This window comes from Saimiri boliviensis, chromosome 16 (assembly GCF_048565385.1).
Source record: "Saimiri boliviensis isolate mSaiBol1 chromosome 16, mSaiBol1.pri, whole genome shotgun sequence".
NCBI classification, from domain to species: Eukaryota; Metazoa; Chordata; class Mammalia; order Primates; family Cebidae; genus Saimiri; species Saimiri boliviensis.
Genome location: NC_133464.1, coordinates 57,952,701 through 57,975,678, shown reverse-complemented (window position 1 = coordinate 57,975,678; position 22,978 = coordinate 57,952,701). Strand labels below are relative to the sequence as shown.

Genomic DNA, 22,978 nt, shown 5'->3' with positions numbered 1-22,978 from the left:
AGGCTGGAGTGCAATGGCGCGGTCTCGGCTCACCGCAACCTCCGCCTCCTGGGTTCAGGCAGTTCTCCTGCCTCAGCCTCCTGAGTAGCTGGGATTACAGGCACGCGCCACCATGCCCAGCTAATTTTTTGTATTTTTTAGTAGAGACGGGGTTTCACCATGTTGACCAGGATGGTCTCGATCTCTCGACCTTGTGATCCACCCGCCTCGGCCTCCCAATGTGCTGGGATTACAGGCTTGAGCCACCGCGCCCAGCCCAGGCTTAATAAACTTTTAATGAGTATTTCAGACATACAAAAAACTACAGAGCTTCATATACTTGATTTAAATCATTTTTGAGGAATTTTATAAAGGCAAAATTATGAGATAGAGATCAGTATGATTATTGATGTTTTCAGAATATTTGTGTTTATGTAAATATACCCCAGACTCCAGAACTCTGATATATTCACAATAAATCAGAGTATGTCTGTGCCAAATCTGTCAATTAGTACAATAGAAAAGTTTATTATATAACTACAACATGTTACACAAATTTTTAGAAGCAAATTATGTCCTGCAACTTACCCCCCATCTCCTGCTGCTCCTCTGCTAACTCATTTGCCTCTTTTCCCACCCTAAATGTAAGGCCACCCTTGGCTTTGGAGAAGCATCTGTTTCAATATTCTTGCTCTGTGCTCACTTGGACTATATGCAAATGTTACTAGATGCAGAGGAGGTTGAAGTGTTGATACACTTAACTGCTACCATTTACAGAATGATCACTTTGATACTATCATACATCAATAGCAAGAGGCTGATTTTTCTAATAAAAAATTTTGTAATGCATACAGCTCTGATGAAGTTTCAATTTAACACATGAGGCCAAGGCTAAAGCCAGAGCAAAGTAATCAGAGCCATGCCTCAGGAACATAATTTAGCTAATAGTGTTTGTAAAATGGGTAAGGTCTAGAATTAGGGACTAAAACCAGTTGAAATGTTATATATACATATCACAGTGAATACTTCCAGTTTACAGCAAATAATTCAAAATTGTTGAGTAAAGCTTGGTGACTATTACCTAAAATACTTTAGCCAAGCATCTTGTCATGGAACAAACCAATAACCTGATAAGCTTTTTTTTTTTTTTTTTTTTTGAGACAGGGTCTTACTGTCACTCAAGCTGGAGTGCAGTGATGTGATCACGGATTATGGCTCACTGTAGCCTCAACCTCCCAGGCTGAAGCTGAAGTGATCCTCCCACCTCAGCCTCCCGAATAGCTGGGACCACAGTTGCACACCATCACACCAGCTAATTTTTTCTTTTTGGATGTCGGGGGTAGAGGTGGGTGTTTCTCTGTTGCCTAAGCTGATCTCAAACTCCTGGTCTCAAGCAGTCCTCCTGCCTCAGCCTCTCAAAGTGTTGGGATTACCACTTTGAGCCACCGCACTGGCCTGTTCATTTATCATCTTTAAACATTCTTTTTTTTCCTTTAGTTGACTTGATCTTTGGGGTTTTTAGGAATCATGTTTCATTTCCCTTGCTTTCAAATACTGTTCAGAATAAGGATTAAATGAAGTCACTAACAGTTTTCCTATGAACTAGTCCTGAAAGTAAATAAACACGTATACACACTGAGCACTGAAAGAGCTGCAGGTACTCCACTAACGATACTCCAAACTGGACATATCTCAGGTGACTCAAATGACTTGCATTCTCCACATTTAATGAAAATTATATGAAATGTAAATAGTAAACAGACCTTAGAAATCATCTGATGAACCTCACCTCATCTTCATTTTCTCAGCTTAACAATGCATCAATGAGACATTTGACTTTTATTATAGAGCAGATATTTCAGGCAGAATTCTACCACGTTGAAATACAACCATTTTCTCCTTCCTAAGCCCAGACACACTCATTAGTGTTTAAATAAACATCTGGTAAGCTCCAGGCACATGTTCAACACTGGAATTGTTATGATCAATTTTAAAAAGTTTAAGTCTAGTTTCCTACACCAAACAGCTTACAGTCTTAATAAAGAAATGTTTTGCCATTTACTAATTCAAGAAACATTTCTGACTATGCTAATAGCTGTATTTATATACAGAGACCATTATAAGATATAAAGACCAGATATAGTCCCTGCCCTCAACCTATACACTTGAAACTACTGGAAACTAATCCAATAAAACAAAATGGTCATTTAGTGCATAATTAACACACCATGCCTTGTTCTTGCTCAATTGCCTTATTCCTGTGTCAACGTCAGCTTTGAAAAAGTATATTCGATGTAACAAGAAATTTCAAAATCAGTTTTATAAAATGGCAGATTCATTACGTTAAATGAATGAATCTGTATATTGTGTTTGTTTCATACTGCTGTCCTAACAAATTATCACAAACTTAGTTAACATAAATTTATTATCTTACAGTTCTGCAGGTCAGAAATCTGAAGTGGATCTCACCAGGCTAAAATCGAGGCGTTGGCAGGGCTGTGTTCCTTCTGGAGGCTCTAGGGAAGAATCCATTTCTTTGCCTTTCCCAGATTCCAGAGGCTGTCTGAATCTTAGTCTGTGGCCTTGTCCTCCACCTTCAAGGCCAGCAACATCAGGCTGAGTCCTTTTCATGCTGCCATCCCTCTGCTTTTCTCTTTTGCCTTCCTCTTCCACTCGTAAGGACCCTTGTGATTACACTGCACTCACGTGGATAAGCCAAGATAACCTCCCTATTTTAAGGTCAGCTGATGAGCAAACAATTTCACCTGCAACTTTAATTCTCCTTTGCCATATTCACAAACTGTGGGGATTAGGACGGAACACGTTTTGGAGGGGGGTGTTGAGCCACATTACTCTGCCTACCACGTGTTAGCTGAAAGTTTCTTAATCGAAACTTTAAAAATATTAATGTCTACACTCAAAAGTTAGTTCTTTCTAAATTGAAAGAAAAATTAATACATCCTTGCGATTACTAGAAAACCCTTACAGTAAATGAGCATTTATGACTTGTACCCAAACAAATACTACAGGTAACAGATACTAACTTATTAAGAAAAAGTACAATAATCACACTTGTACATTTTGACTGGTTGTTGATGTTCCTTGGTCTTCGTCAGTAATACAAATGTGGTCATTAGATAGAGTAGAAATAGTCTCCAAGCCTTCACTTAATTCTTCAGGTTTCTGCACACCTATCCCGTCTTTTTCTCTTGACTTTCCAGAATCCTGAGAGGCACTGGAGGCGTCATCTGTTTTCTCTTCCCCTTTGAACGTAGCGAGTTTTTCTAAGGATTCTACTACTTCATCTCTCAGTTCCTCTTCAGATTCTTCAAAATTTCTGAAATAATAAGCAGTAAAAATCAGCGTCATGATATGAAAGCACTGAAGAATGCATGTAAAACTTGTTTTTCTTTTCACTCCATCCCCAACTGAGCAATATAAAAGTTGCATTTTCAGCCAGGTTTTTCTAAGCATGATAAACAACTAATGTCGAGAGAATTAGTCTTCTGTTTAGTTGCACTTGTGTTAAACACCCTTTATTATACTTATTAACATCCATCATCTAATGTTTAAGAGAGGGAGAGAGTATCAAAAAAAAAAAAAGAAAAAAAAAAAAAAACAATTGCCATGCATCAAGCCCTTACTATATGTCTGTCACTGTCCTAGGGTACTTATACTGTATTTCATGTAATACTTACAACATTTTGAGGTAGACATTATCATCATCAAATTGTGAATAAAGAAGCTGAGGCTCAAAGAGGTTAAAAAATGTGTTGAAGGTCTCACGGCTGCTAATTCATAGAACCAGGAATTAAAATTATGTCTAAGACTGCAAATTGGTATTTTTAGAAAGGAAAGGGAATAGGAGATCAAGAAAAGATTCTGCACCAACCTAATATTTAAGTAGCAAGTGTGAGTTTAGGAGTTCAAGACCACCCTGGCCAACATGGCCAAACCCTGTCTCTACTAAAAATACAAAAAAGTAGCCAGGCATGGTGGCGCACACCTGTAGTCCCAATTACTCGGGAGCCTGAAGCAGTAGAATCACTTGAACCCAGGAGGCAGAGGTTGCAGTGAACCAAGATTTCACCACGCACTCCAGCCTGGGAGACGGCGAGACTCTTTAAGTGGCAAGTGGAGGAGACTGAGAAACAGCTGGCAAGAGCCAAGCAGGTGTGTATCATGGAAGCCAAAGGAGTAGCCAAATAAGATAAGGACTGAGAAATGATTATCTGACTTGGCAATTTCAAGGTAATAGATGACTTTTGAGAGAATATTCCAGAGAAGTGCCACGCAGCAGGAGCCAACGTACAGTGGGCCAAGAAAGCAATAGGAGGTTAAGAAAGTGGTGACAGCAGGAAACTACAGGCGAGTGCCACCATGCCTGGCTTTTTATTTTGATTTTTAGCAGATAGGAGGTTTCACTATGTTGCCCAGGCTGGTCATAAACTCCTGGGTACAAACAATCCTCCCACTTCAGCCTCCCAAAGTGCTGGGAGAGCTACTCAGGAGGCTGATGCAGGAGGATTGCTTGAGCCCAGTTTGCAGTTGTAGTGAGCTAGGATCATGCCATGCACTCTAGCCGGGGCAACAGAGCAAGACCCTCATCTCAAAAACAAAAAGGCAGTGACAATGAGTTTAAACTCCTCTTTCAGAGAGCTTGGCTCTTAAAGGAATGTTGTTATTTAGAGAACATGGGGCAATGGTTTTTGGTGGTGGTGGTTTTTAATGGGAGAGATTTGGGCATACTTATATGCTGAGGGAAAGGAGGTAGTAGATATGGAAAACAGGAGAAGGTGGAATAACCAACAGGAGCCAGATCACTGAAAAGAGTCTGCGTTTTAGAGCACATGTGAAGCACCGGCTTTAAGCAGGAAGAGGGACAGTTTTTCCTAGGAAAAGGAAGATAGGGAGAGAAAAGGAGAGGACTCATAGATACAGAGAAGTTATGGAGCCAGAAAACTGAGACGATTCCTTCTGCAGACCACGTACTATCTCTGTGAAGAAGGAGGCACAGTCCCACGATGAGAGTATGGTGAATGGGAGTGAGGTGAGGGATGAGGGTTTGGGATTGCTGATTCCATTACACTGGGAAGGAAGCAGACCAAGCTTAGGATTGTCAGTCATCACGGAGAACCCCACTAAAACTGGAGACCATAAATTTGGGTGGCCCAGTAAGTGCAGCTCACACTGTTACCATTCCTGAGATATGTACTTTACACAGATCCTTCCTTTGTCTTTGTTCCTCTACTATTTAAACTATGCTGTGTCTAGGTATAAATATCTTTTCATTGTTGCTGCTTGGTAATTGTTTCATTTCCCAGTCTCTCTGCCAGACCAAGGTGAGTTTCCCCACTAATAAAGTGCCAGGTGTCAACAGAAAAAATAAAAATAAATTTTGCTATGGTCTGAATCTGTGTTCCCCTGTTCCCATTCGTGTGTTGAAGCCTAATCCTCAGTGTGATAGTACTGACGGGTGAAGCCTTTAGGAGGTGATCAGGCCATGAGTGGGATTAGTGCCCTTATAGAAGAGGCCCAAGGAAGCTTGTTTGCTCCTTCCACGTGCTGTGTATGGAGCCGAAAGCTAGCCCTTACCAGACACCAAATCTTCTGGCACCTTGATCTTGGACTTCCTAGCCTCTAGAACAGGCGTCCCCAAACTTTTCACACAGGGGGCCAGTTCACTGTCCCTCAGGCCGTTGGAGGGCCGCCACATACTGTGTTCCTCTCACTGACCACCAATGAAAGAGGTGCCCCTTCCTGAAGTGCGGCGGGGGGGCCGGATAAATGGCCTCAGGGGGCTGCATGAGGCCCACGGGCCGTAGTTTGGGGATGCCTGCTCTAGAACTAGAAGTGTATTTCTGATATTTTTGTTAACTCATCTAGAGGAGCCCAAACAGGCTAAGACAATCTTCCTGCTCTTTACTGAGGGACTATGTTTTTCTTATGTTTGGATTTCTGAATTATATAATTTTAAATATACAATATTATGGTCTTCCTAAGATAATTATATTATTTAAGTTCTTCATGATCTAATCAGCATTTATTGTATTTGCTATCTCTCACAGTGGATTCTGTTTTTAAATATTCAATTGTAAGTTCATTTTCACCAGTGCTTTAGTGAAAAAATCCAACATTTATCCCTCCAGAGTGTCTAATATTTACTTCTAAAAATCCTAGGAGTATTACCACCCCTTAATGTTAATTTTAGTGTTAATTTCTCAACATGGATGCTTCCAGCCCATACAAGTATTATATAATTCAAGCTCCAAACGCAAGTGAAGTCAAATCTATGGTTATGAATGTCTTAGGGATAATTTTTCTTCCACAGATGGGGCTAAACAGACAAGCCACATTACTGAGATTTTCTTCTAGACCACACTTGCTCTTCAAGGGTCCCAAATAGCAAGAATGGAGGGGAACCCAAGGAAGACGAGAAGACCCTGTTAGATATTTAGGAGGTATGCAGGAAGACGAAGGAAAGGAAGAAAAAGCAATTTTATATCCTCCAAAACGAAATGAGCACACAAACTAAAATTCTAACACCTAAACAAATCTAATGGTAAGACAGATGGCATAAAATTAATAAAAGAAAAAACTGGGACATGAACTAACTCCAGACGAAATTTTTTTTATGGAGGATTTTGATAAATCTCCTAAAATAGTCTCAAAAAGATAATTAAAGCAAAGCATTTATTTAAATTTTTTATGAGAAATAATTATGCATTAATGAAACAAGACCATATAAATACAAGAAAAAATAATTACCTTGTACACGAAATGTGTAATTACTTAAATTAAAAACTCAGTAGATGGTATGAAGACAGGATTAGAAAACAGTATCAAGAACTCACCCACAATTAATCCCAGCACTTTGGGAGGCCGAGGTGGGTGGATCACCTGAGGTCAGGAGTTTGAGACCAGTCTGGCCAACATGATGAAAACCCATCTCTGCTAAAAATACAAAAATTACCTGAGCATGGTGGCTGGCACCTGTAATCCCAGCTACTTGGGAGGTGGAGGCAGGAGAATCACTTAAACCCAGGAGGTGGAGGTTGCAGTAAGCTGAGATCACACCACTGTACTCCAGCCTGGGTGACAAGAGTGAAACTCTGTCCCCCCAAAAAAAAAAAGTGGGGGTGGAAGAAAGAAGAAGAAGAAGAATTTACCTGGAAAGGAACAAAAAGAATAAAAAAAAGAAAGTACAACGAGGTATTATTGGAGATAATTGAGAAGATACAAAATATATCTAATTAGTCCAGGGAAGGTAGCTCACGCCTGTAATCCCAGCACTTTGGGAGGCCAAGGAGGGTGGATCATGAGGTCAGGAGTTCAAGATCAGCCTGTCAAATATGGGTGAAACCCCAACTCTACTAAAAACACAAAATTAGGTGGGCGTGGTGGCACGTGCCTGTAGTCCCAGCTACTCTGGAGGCTGAGGCAGGAGAATTGCTTGAACCTGGAAGGCGAAGATTGCAGTGAGCCGAAATCGCACCACTGCACTCCAGCCTGGGCGACAAGAGCAAGACTCGGTCTCAAAAAAGACTAAGTTTCCTAAAGTGTGAAAAGTTCCAAAATCAATACAATGTTAATACTTAAATTTTAAATTAATGTCCCACGAATGAACTTTCCTGGAAGAGGAAATAAAGATGGCTCTTTAGCATATGGAAAGATAGCCTCACTCATAAAAGAAATCCTAATTAAAACTATCATGAACTGACTTTTATTTTAACCTATCAATTATGCAATAATCCAAAAATTTGACAACACACTGAGCAAGAGAATGTGTGTGGAAATAGGCACTTCCATACACTGATGTTCACAGGTGTAACGTCTGTGAAGGACAGTTTTACGATATCCAATTTACAAATGTACACGCATTTTGACCCAATAGTTTTTGTTCTGGAAATTTTTTTTTTTTTTTTGAGATGGAGTTTTGCTCTTGTTACCCAGGCTGGAGTACAATGGTGCGATCTCGGCTCACCGCAACCTCTGCCTCCTGGGTTCAGGCAATTCTCCTGCCTCAGCCTCCTGAGTAGCTGGGATTACAAGGCATGTGCCACCATGCCCAGCTAATTTTTTTGTATTTTTAGTAGAGACAGGGTTTCACCATGTTGACCAGGATGGTCTCGATCTCTTGACCTTGTTATCCACCCGCCTCGGCCTCCGAAAGTGCTGGGATTACAGGCTTGAGCCACCATGCCCAGCCTTGTTCTGGAAATTTAAACTATACGACTACTAGTTTTTGAAGTAATAATATGTATTCAACATAATATTGTTAAATGGGAAAAAAAGCAAATCACAGGACAGTGCACTATGGAACCATTTCTATAAAAAACACATTTACTAATCCCAGCACTTTGGGAGGCCGAGGCAGGTGGATCACGAGGTCAAGAGATCGAGACCATCCTGGTCAACATGGTGAAACCCCGTCTCTACCAAAAAAAAAAAAATACAAAAAATTAGCTGGGCATGGTGGCACGTGCCTGTAATCCCAGCTACTCAGGAGGCTGAGGCAGGAGAATTGCCTGAACCCAGGAGGCGGAGGTTGCGGTGAGCCGAGATCGCGCCATTGCACTCCAGCCTGGGTAACAAGAGCGAAACTCCGTCTCAAAAAAAAAAAAAAAAAAACACACACACACATTTACGCCGGGTGCGGTGGCTCAAGCTTGTAATCCTAGCACTTTGGGAGGCCAAGGCAGGTGGATCACGAGGTCAAGAGATCGAGACCATCCTGGTCAACATGGGGAAACCCCGTCTCTACTAAAAATACAAAAAATTAGCTGGGCTTGGTGGCGCGTGCCTGTAATCCCAGCTACTCAGGAGGCTGAGGCAGGAGAATTGCCTGAACCCAGGAGGCGGAGGTTGCGGTGTGCCGAGATCGCGCCATTGCACTCCAGCCTGGGTAACAAGAGCGAAACTCCGTCTCAAAAAAAAAAAAATTTTTGCGACTTTGGAAATCTGCATAGTGTCAGTGCAGATACTACTTAGCCCGGGACTTGGTGGCTGGGCTCATTTTCTTCTTTCCAATCGGAGTTCTCTGCCGCAAACATGCTCCGCCACATCTTAGGTCAGGCCAAGAAGCATCCGAGCTTGATCCCCCTCTTTGTATTTATTGGAGCTGGAGGTGGTGGAGCAGCCCTGTATCTCTTGCATTTGGCATTGTTCAATCCAGATGTTTGTTGGGACAAAAAGAATAACCCAGAGCCCTGGAACAAACTGGGTCCCAATGATCAATACAAGTTCTACTCTGTGAAAGTGGATTACAGCAAACTGAAGAAAGAACCTCCAGATTTCTAAATGAAATGTAAAGCTGCTTTAAAATGAAGGTCTTCCAGAAGCCATCCGCACAATTTTCCACTGAACCAGGAAATATTTCTTCTCTAAATGCATGAAATCATGTTAACGTAATCTATTGGTGATTACACTGATTAATAAATAACTGAAACTTGAAAAAAAAAGAAATATATTTTTGCTTATGTGGGTACGGAATTCATCTGGAGAAGTACACACCAGAAGCAGATTAGTTTGGTTGACTGTAGGGAAGAGGACTGTGTAGTTGAGGTAAAGAGGTAGTAGGAAGGCTGAAAAGAGTATACTTTAAAAATTTGGAACATATTTTTTTTTTTCAGAGGGAGTCTCACTCTGTCGCCAGGCTAGAATCCCGGGGCACAATGTTGGTTCACTGCAACGTCTGCCTCCCGAGTTCAGCGTTACTCCTGCCTCAGCCTCCCGAGTAGCTGGGATTACAGGTATGCACCGCCAAGCCCAGCTAATTATGCATTCCTCAGCCTCCCAAGGTACTGGGATTACAGGAGTGAGCCATTGCACCCAGCCCTGGAACTTATTTTAAAAGTAAATTAGAGGCCAAGCACAGTGGCTCCTGCTGTAATCCCAGCATTTGGCTCATAATTTACTTTATTGGAGCCCCAGGTGGGAGGATCACTTGACGCCAGGTGTTCAAGACCAGCCTGGGCAACACAGCAAGACCCTGTCTCTACAAAAAAAAAAAAAAAAAAAAAAAAAAAAAATTAACTGGCCATGGTGGCATGCTACACCTGCAGTCCCAGCTATTCCAGAGGCGAGGCAAGAGGACCACTTGAGCCCAGGAGTTCAAGGCTGCAGTGAATATGATCATGCTGCCACACTCCAGCCTGGGCAACAGAGAAAGACCCTGTCTCAAAACAGATGTTCTTACGTAAATTATAATAAAACTTTTAAAATTCAAAGGACTCCAAAATTTAGAACTAATAAGAGAGTTTAGTAAAGTTACAGGATACATCAGTAGTGTTTTTTTTTGTTTTTTTTTTTTTGAGTCAGAGTTTTGCTCTTGTTACCCAGGCTGGAGTGCAATGGCGCGATCTCGGCTCACCGCAACCTCCGCCTCCTAGGTTCGGGCAATTCTCCTGCCTCAGCCTCCCGAGTAGCTGGGATTACAGGCACGCGCCACCATGCCCAGCTAATTTTTTGTATTTTTAGTAGAGATGGAGTTTCACCATGTTGAGCAGGATGGTCTCGATCTCTTGACCTCATGATCCACCTGCCTCGGCCTCCCAAAGTGCTGGGATTACAGGCGTGAGCCACCGCGCCCGGCCCCCAGTAGTGTTCTATACATTAGCAGTTGTCAGTTTGAAAACACAAGAGGAAAAAAAGGGAGAGATTTGTTAAAGGACACAAAACTACAGCTAGATCAGAGGAATAAATTCTAGTGTTCTATACCACTGCAGGATGACTACAGTTAACATTAATACCTGGTATATAGTTTTAAACAGCTAGACAGAGGATGTTAAATGTTCCCAACACAAAGAAACAATAAATATTTAAGATGATGGATATGCTAATTATGCTGAACTGACTGCTATACATTGTATAGCAATACATTGTATTGAAACATTACTATGTACTCTATGAACATGTAAAATTATCATTTTTCAATTAAAAAATAAAATCAGGCAGGCATAGTGGCTCACGCCTATAATCCCAGCATTTTGGGAGGCTGAGACAGGAGGATCACTTGAGCCCAGGAGTTCAAGACCAGCTTAGGCAACACAGACCCCATCTCTATAAAAAATAAATAAAATTAAAATAGAAAAATCCCATTTACAATAGCAACAATAACAAAATTAAGTGGTACTATGCCATAAAGAAAATTGTAAAAATATTGAAAAATACAAAGAAAAGAGAGACATAAATAGAGAGCTATACTATATTTATGGATGTTAAGATTTATAGTCACATCAATACATGAATACATAAAGATAATATGGTATATACACAGAATGGAATACTATTCAACCTTTAAAAAGAAGGAAAGCCTGGCATTTGTGACAATGTGGATGAACCTGGAGGGCATTCTGCCAAGTGAAATAAGCCAGACACAGAAAGACAAATTCCGTACAAGCTCACTAATATGTGGAATCAAAAGCAATCGAACTCATAGAAGCAGAGAGGAGAATGCTAGTTTCTAGGGGCTAGGGGTTGGAGAAGGTGGAAGGAAAAGCCAGGAGATGATGGTCAAAGGGTACAAAATTTCACTTTGACAGGTAGAATAATTTCAGAAGATCTATGGTATAGCATGGTGACTACAGTAAATAACAATTTATTGTGGCCGGGCGCGGTGGCTGAAGCCTGTAATCCCAGCACTTTGGGAGGCCGAGGTGGGTGGATCACAAGGTCGAGAGATCGAGACCAACCTGGTCAACATGGTGACACTCCGTCTCTACTAAAAAAAATACAAAAAATTAGCTGGGCATGGTGGCGTGTGCCTATAATCCCAGCTACTCAGGAGGCTGAGGCAGGAGAATTGCCTGAACCCAGGAGGCGGAGGTTGCGGTGAGCCGAGATCGCGCCATTGCACTCCAGCCTGGGTAACAAGAGCGAAACTCCATCTCAAAAAAAAAAAACAAAAAAAAACCTATTGTATAATTGAAAATTGCTAAGAGAGTAGATTTTAACTGCTCTCACCACAAATAAATAAGCATGTGAGGTAATGCATATATTTATTAGCTTGATTTAGCCATTCCACAATGTGTACATATTTCAAAACATATTGTATACCATTCATATATATTAATACAATTTTGTTTTGAGACAGAGTCTCACTCTGTTGCCAGGCTGGAGGGCAGTGGCACGATCTCAGCTCACTGCAACCTCCACCTCTCAGGTTCAAAAGATTCTCCTGCCTCAGCCTCCTGAGTAGCTGGGACTACAGGCGGGTACCACCAGGCCCAGCTAATATTTTTTGTATTTTTAGTAGGGACAGGTTTCAGCATGTTGGCCAGGATGGTCTCGATCTCCTGAGCTCATGATCTACCTGCCTCCGACTCCCGAAGTGCTGGGATTACAGGCATGAGCCACCACGCCCAGCTTATTAATACAATTTTTTTCTGCCAATTAAACATTTTTTTTTTTTTTTTGGCCAAGTGCGGTGGCTCACACCTGTAATCCCAGCACTTTGGGTGGCCAGCATGGGAGGACAGCTTGAAGTCAGGAGTTCAAGACCAGCCCGCACAACATAACAAGACCTCTTATTTACAAAAAATAAAAAAGATTAGCCAGGCATAGTGGCATGTGCCTGTGGTCCCAGCTACTTGGGAGGCTGAGGCAGGAGGATCAGTTGAGCCCAGGAGTTCAACGCTACAGTGAGCTGTGATTACACCACCACACTCGAGCCTGGGCAACAGAGTGAGACTCTGTCTCAAATAATAATAATAATTTTTAAAAGATTCATAATCCCAAATATGCCAATTCCCATAATTTATTCAACAAATGTAATGTCATTCCCACCAAAATCCCAACAAAGTTGCTCATACTTTGTAAAAGAATGCAATGACGTACATACAACAGGGTGTCCAATCTTTTGGCTTCCCTGGACCACACTGGAAAAACAAGAATTGTCTTGGGTCACACATAAAATATACTAACACTAATCACAGCTGATGAGCTAAAAAGAAAAAAAGAAATTCAAAAATCTCATAATGTTTTAAGAAAGTTTCTAAACTTGTGTTGGGCTGCATTCAAAGCCGTCCTGGGCTGAGGCTTGAACAAGCTTGATGTACAGTGTACGATGAGTAATGGGAAACAATAGTTAAGAGAATTTTGAAGAAAAAGCTGTAAAGACTAGAACAGGGTGTGAGGACTCACCCTACCAGATATCAGGAGGTACGATAAAGCCATGGAAATTAAGACAGAATATCACTGAAGCAAATGTAGAAAATGATGCTACTGGAGAAGAATGGAGCACCCAGGACCAAACCCATGCATTGTCAAACTTGATCTTTGTAGCTAGGTCTCAGGTGACTATTTCCAATGTCTCAGCAGCAGCATTTTCACCTGGTACCAGTGCTTGACTTAGGTATTGGCAAATGATCTACTTACGTATCATCATCGTCAGATCTTGGTTCTAGCTGTTCCTCATCTATTTCAATGCCAGAGACCATTTCTACCTTTCCTTCATCTTCTTTAGGTAGCCATTGTTTTAATGTTCCCATTGCTAAAGAAATGACAGAGAAAGATAATAAAGCATCCCAGCCTATGTACCCAATGAGGGGAATATACCAAAAATCATATGGTGAACATCAATATAATGGTAAACCTCTTAGCCATTTCCATCAAAACAGAAAATAAGAAAAGGGATGATAACACAACCAGACAAGAAAAAGTGACAGGAACAAGGATCACAGAGGAAGAGACAAAACCCTTCCACTTTTGGGACGGATGCTTTGATTATATAGAAAAATTAAGAAGATCTTGGTGTAAAAACAAGATTAACCACAGCTGGACCACTCTTATTCTCCACTGTTTCTATGCCCTGAGTATCCCACCATGGTTAGGCTTCATCGTGAATGCCTGCAGGGAAAACTCAAGGCACATACACACACCTTCATCTTTTTTTTTTTTTTGAAGTTATTTTTGTTACTTAAAATGTGCTTTTTCTCTTAGGAAAAGAATTAGACTGAAGATAGCACAATGTATTTTTTATTATTTATTTATTTTCGAGACAGAGTCTCACTCTGTTTCCCAGGCTGGAGTGCAGTGGTATGATCTCAGCTCACTGCAACCTCCCCCTCCCAGGTTCAAGTGATTATACTGCCTAAGCCTCCTGAGTAGCTGAGATTACAGGCATGCACCACCACGCCCGGCTAATTTTTGTATTTTTAGTAAAGACGAGGTTTCACCATGTTGGTCAAGATGAACAATTTTCATTTCTTTATAGCAATGCAGCATCCCCTCAACTACTCTAAGATTCTACAATGATAAGATAAGCATTTATTTCATGTATCAATCACAAAAAAATGTTCCCAGTGAAATGGCATGCTTCCTTACCCTTTATAATTTACATTCCCTAAATATAAATTATTATAAGAATGTTTATAGACTTTATCTCAAGATACTTTTTGTTTTGTTTTGTTTTGTTTTGAGATGGAGTCTTGCTCTTTTGCCCAGGCCAGAGTGCAGTGGCACAATCTCTCACTGTAACCTCCACCTCCCAGGTTCAACTGATTCTCCTGCCTCAGCCTCCTGAGTAGCTGGGACTACAGGTGCATGCCACCACACCCAGCTTATTTTTTGTATTTTTAGTAGAGATGGGGTTTCACTATATTGGCCAGGCTTGTCTCAAATTCCTGACCTTGTGATCCACCCATCACAGCCTCCCAAAGTGCTGGGATTACAGGTGTGAGCCACTGTGCCTGGCCCCACAAAATTTTTTTTTTAAATTAAAAAGTCCCATCAGGTGCCCCTGAATTCAGCCGTTCTACTCTGGTTGAAAGTCTAGACTTTATTTAGGATATTTTCAAATTCTCTCTTAGTGAGAGCTTCGGTCTCTGTCTTTGGACAGGAGATTCAGTAAAGAGCTCTGCAGAAAATTCACTTTTTTCTTCCTCTGTTTAACAGCAGACGGTTGGGGTCAAGGTTTTTTCATTTCTGCCTCAACAGAGAAAGTTTGAATCAAGGAATTGACAGTGTGGCACTGTTACTCTTATTTATGTAGTGTGCTTTTAAGATGGCAACTGTTTTCTACTGTTTGAGATTATGGGTTGGTTTTTCATTTGTGACCAATTCCGGTTAGTAAAATACCAGCTGGACTTATGTATAACATTTATGAGGTGTCCTCTTATAACTCTCTAGGAATCAGAGCCCACCTAACCCAGGATGGTCAAAAGCAGCAGAAGCCAAAATGAGATCCTTTCAAATGTCTAAAATAATTCATTTTGTGTGCACAATTGAGAGAAAAAGAAAAAAAAAAAGCTAATTTCGAACCAGACAAACTAAATGGGAGACCTACTTTATTTCTGTCCTGGTTGAAATCTGGTAAGAGATTTGGAAAGTGGTTTTTGTTTCTTTGGTTTGTTGTTGTTGTCATCGCTGTTTAGAACTCTATGATCAGAAGTCGGGTTAATTAAAGGTTTAATATTTAGGCCATATAATTTTTTTTCTTCTTTTGGATGCTGTTTCCAGAAATTTTTTTTCAGTTGCTTCCTATCTTTTTGACATGACTTTTGCTGAGAAAAATGTAAAACTTCTCATTGGCCTTTTAGGTATCTTAAAAACCTTCCCAAATTGGCTCCTCTACAACTTATTCTTCTATTTCCTTCCACTTCTGCTCCTCCTTCCTTTTGCAATTTTTAATAACGTGTGAAAATATCTGCAGGAGACTTCCAATGACTCTAAGACCCTTTGAGGAATGCAGAGAAGGTGCCACTCATCCCTCCTTAGGTTGTCGTGTTTTCCTAGTGGGGTACAGAGAGTCATGGGCAGGTTCCTCTCAGATCTAAAACTCTACTGTCTTTTGCAGTAAGCTACTTGATCACTTTGACTTTGGGGTACCAGGGATTACATGGTACTGTGAGAGAAAATTGATTTTTGTGTGTGCAATGGCTGACAAGTCACCGATAAAAGCTGTAGTTTTGGAAGGGGCTGACAGCCGTTGCAGCTATGAAAGGAAAATAAATCTCCGGACCGAGGTATCACTAAGGCAAGGGAAAATTCAAGTTGAAAACTACATCAGACAAACCTGCCTCCCATTTTATTCCTAAATAAGGTAGCTACAGATTTTTTTTTTTTTTTGAGACGGAGTTTCGCTCTTGTTACCCAGACTGGAGTGCAATGGCGCAATCTCGGCTCACTGCAACCTCCGCCTCCTGGGTTCAGGCAATTCTCCTGCCTCAGCCTCCTGAGTAGCTGGGATTACAGGCACGCACCACCATGCCCAGCTAATTTTTTGTATTTTTAGTAGAGACGGGGTTTCACCATGTTGACCAGGATGGTCTCGATCTCTTGACCTCGTGATCCACCCGCCTCGGCCTCCCAAAGTGCTGGAATTACAGGCTTGAGCCACCGCGCCCGGCGATAGCTACAAATATTAAAAAGCTGTATACCTCCCTCACAATTTGCCCACAAGGAAGTTCCTTGCAGGCCTCAAGATCTTTACCCTAAACAGTTCTGTTGAACTTCACTCTGGCAATGTAAACTGATAGCTGATTTTCACAGGTGCAGGACAGAAAGTCATCGCTCTGCTCACCTGACACAAATGCACATCTGATTGCTTCCTCTGCCCTATTGTTTATGTAAAAAATGCAGCTTCACTGAGCCAGACTAAATTGTGTATTCAGTGAAAGGATGATCAAGGACTCAAAAGAATGCAACCTTTTGTCTCTTGACTACCAATGACCTGGAAGCCCCCCCACCGCCCACCCATCCCTGCTTCGAGTTGTCCCTCCTTTCTGGACCGAACCAATGTACAATTTATACATAGTGATTGATGTCTCATGTCTCCCTCAAATGTATAAAAGCAAACTGTACCCTGACCTCCTTGGGCACATGTCAGCAGGAACTCCTGAGGCTGTGTCACAGACGCATCTGTAACCTTGGCAAAATAAACTTTCTAAATTGATTGCGACCTGTTATCTGTACATTTTCAGTGCTGCAAAAGAAGTGGCACTCAAATATAAATTTCCTCAGCAAGACAATTTACTTCTATAGAAGGGTGCCGCTCACAGATGGAACAATGGTGAGCACACACTTGAACAAGGGAGGGGAAGGTTCGTATTCCTGACGGAGGTCACCCCTACTGCTGTGTTGTTCCCTACTGGCTAGGGTTAGACCGCATAGTCAAGTCTAATTCCGACTGGCTATTTTAAAGAGAGCACAGATACGAACCAGAGTGGCAGGGTGGGTAGTTTGGTGGAAAGGACAGTCACAGGACAGGTCAGAGCAGGTAACCAGGGGTCAAAAGCAGGTGACCGGAGCAGGTGACCAGAGCAGGTGACTTGAGCAGGTGGCCAGAGCAGGGGCCCAGGGAAACAGTTGTGAACTACTGATTAGAACTGGTGGAAAAGGTTGTTTACTGAAACTGTAAGGCAGTTAAACTTTAAAATGGAGAATTAAAGAATAAGAGAGCTGAACATACTGACATACTGATTCTTTGAAGGGAAACTTGGAGTTCACTATATCTAACACCTGTCTCAGATATTTTGGGTACACATAGTGAATTGTTGTTACTGGATGGGGCTACTTACTTCTTTGTGGGTTTAGATTAAAAGACAGGTTTGAACACTTGGAAGTTATTGAACACTCACCATCAAGGTATAAGGCTCCTGTTGGGGACGGGTTGCTCACAGTAGCTTGACTGGCATTAGGTTACCCACCAGCCTCGGGGGAATGTGTGTGTAGCAAGAAGCACAGTCCCATGCTGTTTCCCTTCTTTGGGGGGGTGGGACCCAGGATTCAACAGAGAAGTTAGAGCCTTGATTTTGAAAGATTTAGATACACTGCCTTCCAGTTTTGTCTGCTTTTCACATATTAAATATTAGACTCTGTTTTAAAACTCTTCATAAAAAAATTTACATCTATAAAGGAAATCTCCATTTGTAAGGCCTCCCCCTACACCCAAACCACCAGAAATTTTTAAGATGGGAAAGACATTAATTTAAAGTTCACATAACAAATCTTACCTTTGTTTCAGACACCTTTCCTGGCAATCTTCTCTTGACTAAACCTTGACTCTGCCCTTTTCTTCAGCAAATAATGGTGTTTAGATCTAAATTCTGTGCCTTTAAGAGTCATCCTTTCAGAAGTACAAATTTAGGGTTGGCTTGCTAACTATAGTTTAGGGCAATGGAACAGGTAATCAAGAGACTAATAGTCTAAAGTTGGAGGCTTATAATCCAAGCACTGTGGGAGGCTGAGGCAGGTGGATTGCTTGAGATCAGGAGTTGGAGACGAGCCTGGCCAACATGGTGAAACCCTGTCTCTACTAAAAATACAATAAATAGCTGAACGTAGTGGCACACTTCTGTAATCCCAGCTGCTCCAGAGGCTGAGGCAGGAGAATCACTTGAACCCAGGAGGTAGAGTTTGCAGTGAGCCGAGACTCCAATCTTGGTGACAAAGTGAGATTCAGTCTCAAAAAAAAAAAAAGTTGGAGGAAAAATTATTTGAAAACTGGCAAATGCAAGCCTTATGAAGCTATAAAACCTGTTTCTGTGTGTCTGTATATGTATCACGTGTGTGTGATTTTGTAACTGAGTGCTCTATTTTAACTTTTTTCCTCTTGTCGCCCTCTGTATTGACTTTTTAGTAATGACATAATACTCTTGACTCTCTTTCTTTCCACCAGGCACTCTCTTGCATTGCTGGCTTATCTCATCATGTTTGCTTAGAAGTTCCAGAGACTGGATCTTGAGATAATCCAGGTGCCTATCAAATTCTCCCCCACCAGATTACTTCAAGGCTGCAGCTAATTTACAACCCAAACAAGCAGGAGATGGCACCAGCCCAATCACCAGATGGGGCAAGAACTCAAAATAAGTCATCCTGGTGGGGCGCAGTGGCTCATGCCTGTAATCCTAGCACTTCGCGAGGCAGGCGGATCACAAGGTCAGGAGTTCGAGACAAGCCTGGCCAATATGGTGAAACCCCGTCTTTACTAAAAATACAAAAATTAGCTGAGTGTGTTGGTGCACACCTATAGTCCCAACTACTCAAGAGGCTGAGACAGAAGAATTGTTTGAACCCAGGGGGTGGAAGCTGCAGTGAGCCATGATTGTGCCACCGCACTCCAGCCTGGGCAACAGAGCAAGACTCCATCTCAAAAAATAAACAAACAAGATAAGTCATTGGAACAAATCACATAGACTTGCACCACCTCATCCCACATGCCCTCCATACCAAACTCCCCCTTCTTAAGCCCTAGCATTTTGCCTGAGAATTCTGAAGTGGTTTTATTAAGGCAGGAGCCTGAACCATCTCCCCACTGCTAGCACTGGAAAATAAAGTCGCTTTCCTTCTACCGCGCCTTGTCCTTGTTATTCAAGTTTGCAAGCGGAGACTGGCCGAACCTGTGTTTGGTTGACATTTCACTTGATAGTGAAATATTTGAAAGAGGTATAGTTAATTGGCTTAAAGCAAAAGTAAGTATTTAAATGAAATATTTTATCAATGAAAGTAGAAATGAACTCAAATGCCTTTTAATTCATGTAACTTGGGTAAATTTTTGATAAATAAGACTAGTTTTTTGGTTAATGAAAGCAGCTAGGTCATCTGATCAGCAAAACATCCATGTATTAACTTTAGGGCTTTTGCTTAGGTGGCGACTGCCTAACATTCACAAACTGTAGAAATGATTGATAAAGAAGATGATGGTTAGATTTGGCAATGTTTCCTGAAATTTTCCAAACATAGTTGTTAAGAATGAATAAATAAATGTAATGAAATAAGAGGTTTGTTCACAGTTGGAGTGTCATTCTGTCACACTGACTGGAGTGCAGTGGCATGATCATGGCTCACAGCAGCCTCGAACTCCTGCGCTCAAGTGATCCTCCTGCCTCAGCCTCCCAAAGGGCTGGGATTACAGCCATGAGCCTGGCCAGATAAAAGTTTTTTTGTTTTTTTTTTGAGACGGAGTTTCGCTCTTGTTACCCAGGCTGGAGTGCAATGGAGCAATCTCGGCTCACCGCAACCGCCGCCTCCTGGGTTCAGGCAATTCTCCTGCCTCAGCCTCCTGAGTAGCTGGGATTATAGGCATGCGCCACCAAGCCCAGCTAATTTTTTGTACTTTTAGTAGAGACGAGGTTTCACCATGTTGACCAGGTTGGTCTCAATCTCTCGACCTTGTGATCCACCTGCCTTGGCCTCCCAAAGTGCTGGGATTACAGGCTTGAGCCACCGCGCCCGGCCAAAAGTTTTAATAATAATCAGGTTTTATAATATGTTTACCTTAAAAAGGTTTTTCAAATCCTTTTGGTAACTTTTTCTCTTCGAGTTTTGCTAAGCTAAATTAAATGATAGGTATCCATTAACTATCTAGATCATCTCCCAATAACAATGCTAAGACATTAATAACTAATTATGAGTTTATAATCTTAAACTTTTGGCTTTGTACTTCAGAGAAACAAAGATATTTAGATGTAGTAGTAAAATGTCCTGTTCCACATAAAAAAAATTCCATTAGAAAGCCTTTCAAAATATTATAAAATGTGTATTCATTAATTGTTGGAACTCAACTGACAATTAAAAATTACTATGTTTTTGTAGTGGTATTTAACTTTGTAAACATTTGTCAGCCTCCAAGAATACCTAGTACCTTAGTTTTTCTACTTGTTGCTCACCCTCACTTCACAATACCAGGTCCCAGACCTCACACTCGTGCAGATACTCCTAGAATCCCTACTTGTCTGCAGTAGCTTTTCTTGTACCACTTCACACTTGAATACCTGATATAAGACTGAATTATGATGTGATTTCCCTCAATCTTTTTTTATTGTTATTATCATTATTATTTTGAGATGGAGTTTTGCTCTGTCGTCCAGGCTGGAGTGCAATGGTGTGATCTCGGCTCACAATTCAAGTAATTCTCCTGCCTCAGCCTCCTGAGTAATTGGGATTACAGGTGTGTGTTACCATGACCAGCTAATTTTTGTGGTTTTAGTAGAGATGGGGTTTCCCTATGTTGGCCAGCTGGTCTCGAACTCCTGACCTCATGTGATCCACTCGCCTCTGCCTCCCAGAGTGCTGGGATGACAGACATGAGGCACCGTGCCTGGCTTTATTTTTTATTTTTATTTTTAGAGACAAGTTCTTGCTCTGTCACCCAGGCTGGAGAGCAGTGATCATAGCTCAGAGCATCCTGAAACTCCTGACCTCAAGAAATCCTCCTCCTTCGGCCTCCCAAAGTCCTGGGATGATAGGTGTGAGCCATATCCAGGCCCCTCAAATTTTAGAAAATGATGGTTGGCTTCCCCTTAAAGCAGCAGTCCCCAGCCTTTTGGCTCCAGGGACCAGTTGCATGGAAGACAATTTTTCCACAATTTTCCCCCCTTTTCCACAGAAAGGGGGGCGGTTTCGGGATGAAACTGTTCCACCTCAGATCATCAGCCATTAGATTCTCATAAGGAGTGTGCATAGTAGATCTCTCACAGGCACAGTTCACAATAGGGTTTGCTCTCCTACGAGAACTGAACTGAACGAGGCTGCTGATCTGACAGGAGGCAGAGCTCAGGCAGTAAGGCTCACCTGGCCGCCACTTGCCTCCTGCTGTGTGGCCTGGTTCCTAACAGGCCACAGACTTTACTGGTCGGCAGCTGGAGGGTTGGGGACTCCTGCCTTAAAGTAAACAAAAGCAGAATCTTGCTAAAAATTGGAGGAAAAAAACCATGATATTATAGTGTATTTTTATTGCCCATGAGATAGTAATTTGAGTCCACTGAACAGCTGTCAGAAATAAACTGACTCTCTCAGGTAGAGCAAAACAATACTAGATAATCAGCTACAAAGCCCCTCGCCCTAATTAAACTTTTTACCAATTGTCAGCTGATTGCATTAAAGAAAATTACACCACTCGCCCGGGAAGCTCGTGTCTTTTGTTAGTTGCATTTGGAACAGGATTGGACCAAGCAAATTACCTTCTGAAAAGGCTAGACACCCTCCCAGTTCTCTCTCCCAGCTGAAGGTATTTTTATCCCCTTTCGGAATTTGCAAATCTTCGACAAAATTCCTCTGGGGACTGGTTATCGTGTTAAAAATAATCTACATACCAAATTCTCCTTCATCGGCAGGAAATGAGCTACTCCTTAGATGTGCTGCCGCCAAAATACTCATTAAAGTTCCTGGAGCTTCACGCCGCCACTGTTTCCTGTTTTCTGGAATGCCTTCAATCACAATAACTTGGCCATCTGAAGAGAAAAGAGTTATTAAAAATAAAAATGCTTCTCATTTGCATTTGTATAAGATCACAGAATGTTAGGAGGTAACCTAATCCCACCTCTAATTTTATTAACAAAGAAGCAGAAATATAGAAAACTTTAGCGACTTCTGGGGCCGGGCGTGGTGGCTCACGCCTGTAATCCCAGCACTTTGGGAGGCCGAGGTGGGTGGATCACGAGGTCAAGAGATCGAGACCATCCTGGTCAACATGGTGAAACCCCGTCTCTACCAAAAATACAAAAATTAGCTGGGCATGGTGGCGTGTGCCTGTAATCCCAGCTACTCGGGAGGCTGAGACAGGAGAATTGCCTGAACCCAGGAGGCGGAGGTTGCCGTGAGCCGAAATCACACCATTGCACTCCAGCCTGGGTAACAAGAGAGAAACTCCGTCTCAAAAAAAAAAAAATAGAAAAATTTAGCGACTTCTCATCACACAGCTGATGGGGGAAAGAGTCATTGTTTTGTAAACTGGCTGTTCTGGTGTGATAAAATTTCTATTTGCCTATTTTAATTGCGCTTCCCCTCAATTATCTTGTTAAGTTATAATTCCATTTATACACATAATTGCTCATTTCAGTGATACTTACATATTTCAACTTACAGCACACTTACAAATTTTAGCTCCCTCTAAGCCCAGTGTTATCAAGCACATAGAAAATAAGTAATACAAATCTTCACCACCTGTGAAGATAATGCTCAGAGGTTGGAGGCTGCTATGAACCTCTTCTAAGGAAAGGCTATGTCAGAGGTTCAAATGTAAATGAAGGAATTTCGGTAGAAAACATCATCATATCCT

The 22,978-nt window shown here is 41.7% G+C and overlaps 1 protein-coding gene and 1 pseudogene across 5 annotated transcripts in view; one reads left to right on the top strand and one right to left on the bottom strand.

Annotated features, from left to right (window-relative positions):
* Nucleotides 1-15: 15 nt before the first annotated feature.
* Nucleotides 16-22,978, bottom strand: part of NEK5 (NIMA related kinase 5) — an 88,262-nt gene continuing 65,299 nt past the window's right edge. For all 5 annotated transcript variants that reach the window (XM_039473319.2, XM_039473320.2, XM_010337909.3 and 2 more), the window contains 3 exons: nt 22,014-22,151; nt 13,357-13,471; nt 16-3,316 (listed from right to left, as the gene is read on the bottom strand). In XM_039473319.2, the coding sequence (XP_039329253.1) occupies nt 3,046-3,316; nt 13,357-13,471; nt 22,014-22,151 (524 nt within the window). In that variant the 3' untranslated portion in view covers nt 16-3,045. The remainder of the gene's footprint in view (nt 3,317-13,356; nt 13,472-22,013; nt 22,152-22,978) is intronic.
* LOC120365693 (cytochrome c oxidase subunit NDUFA4 pseudogene) lies at nt 8,953-9,444 on the top strand (annotated as a pseudogene).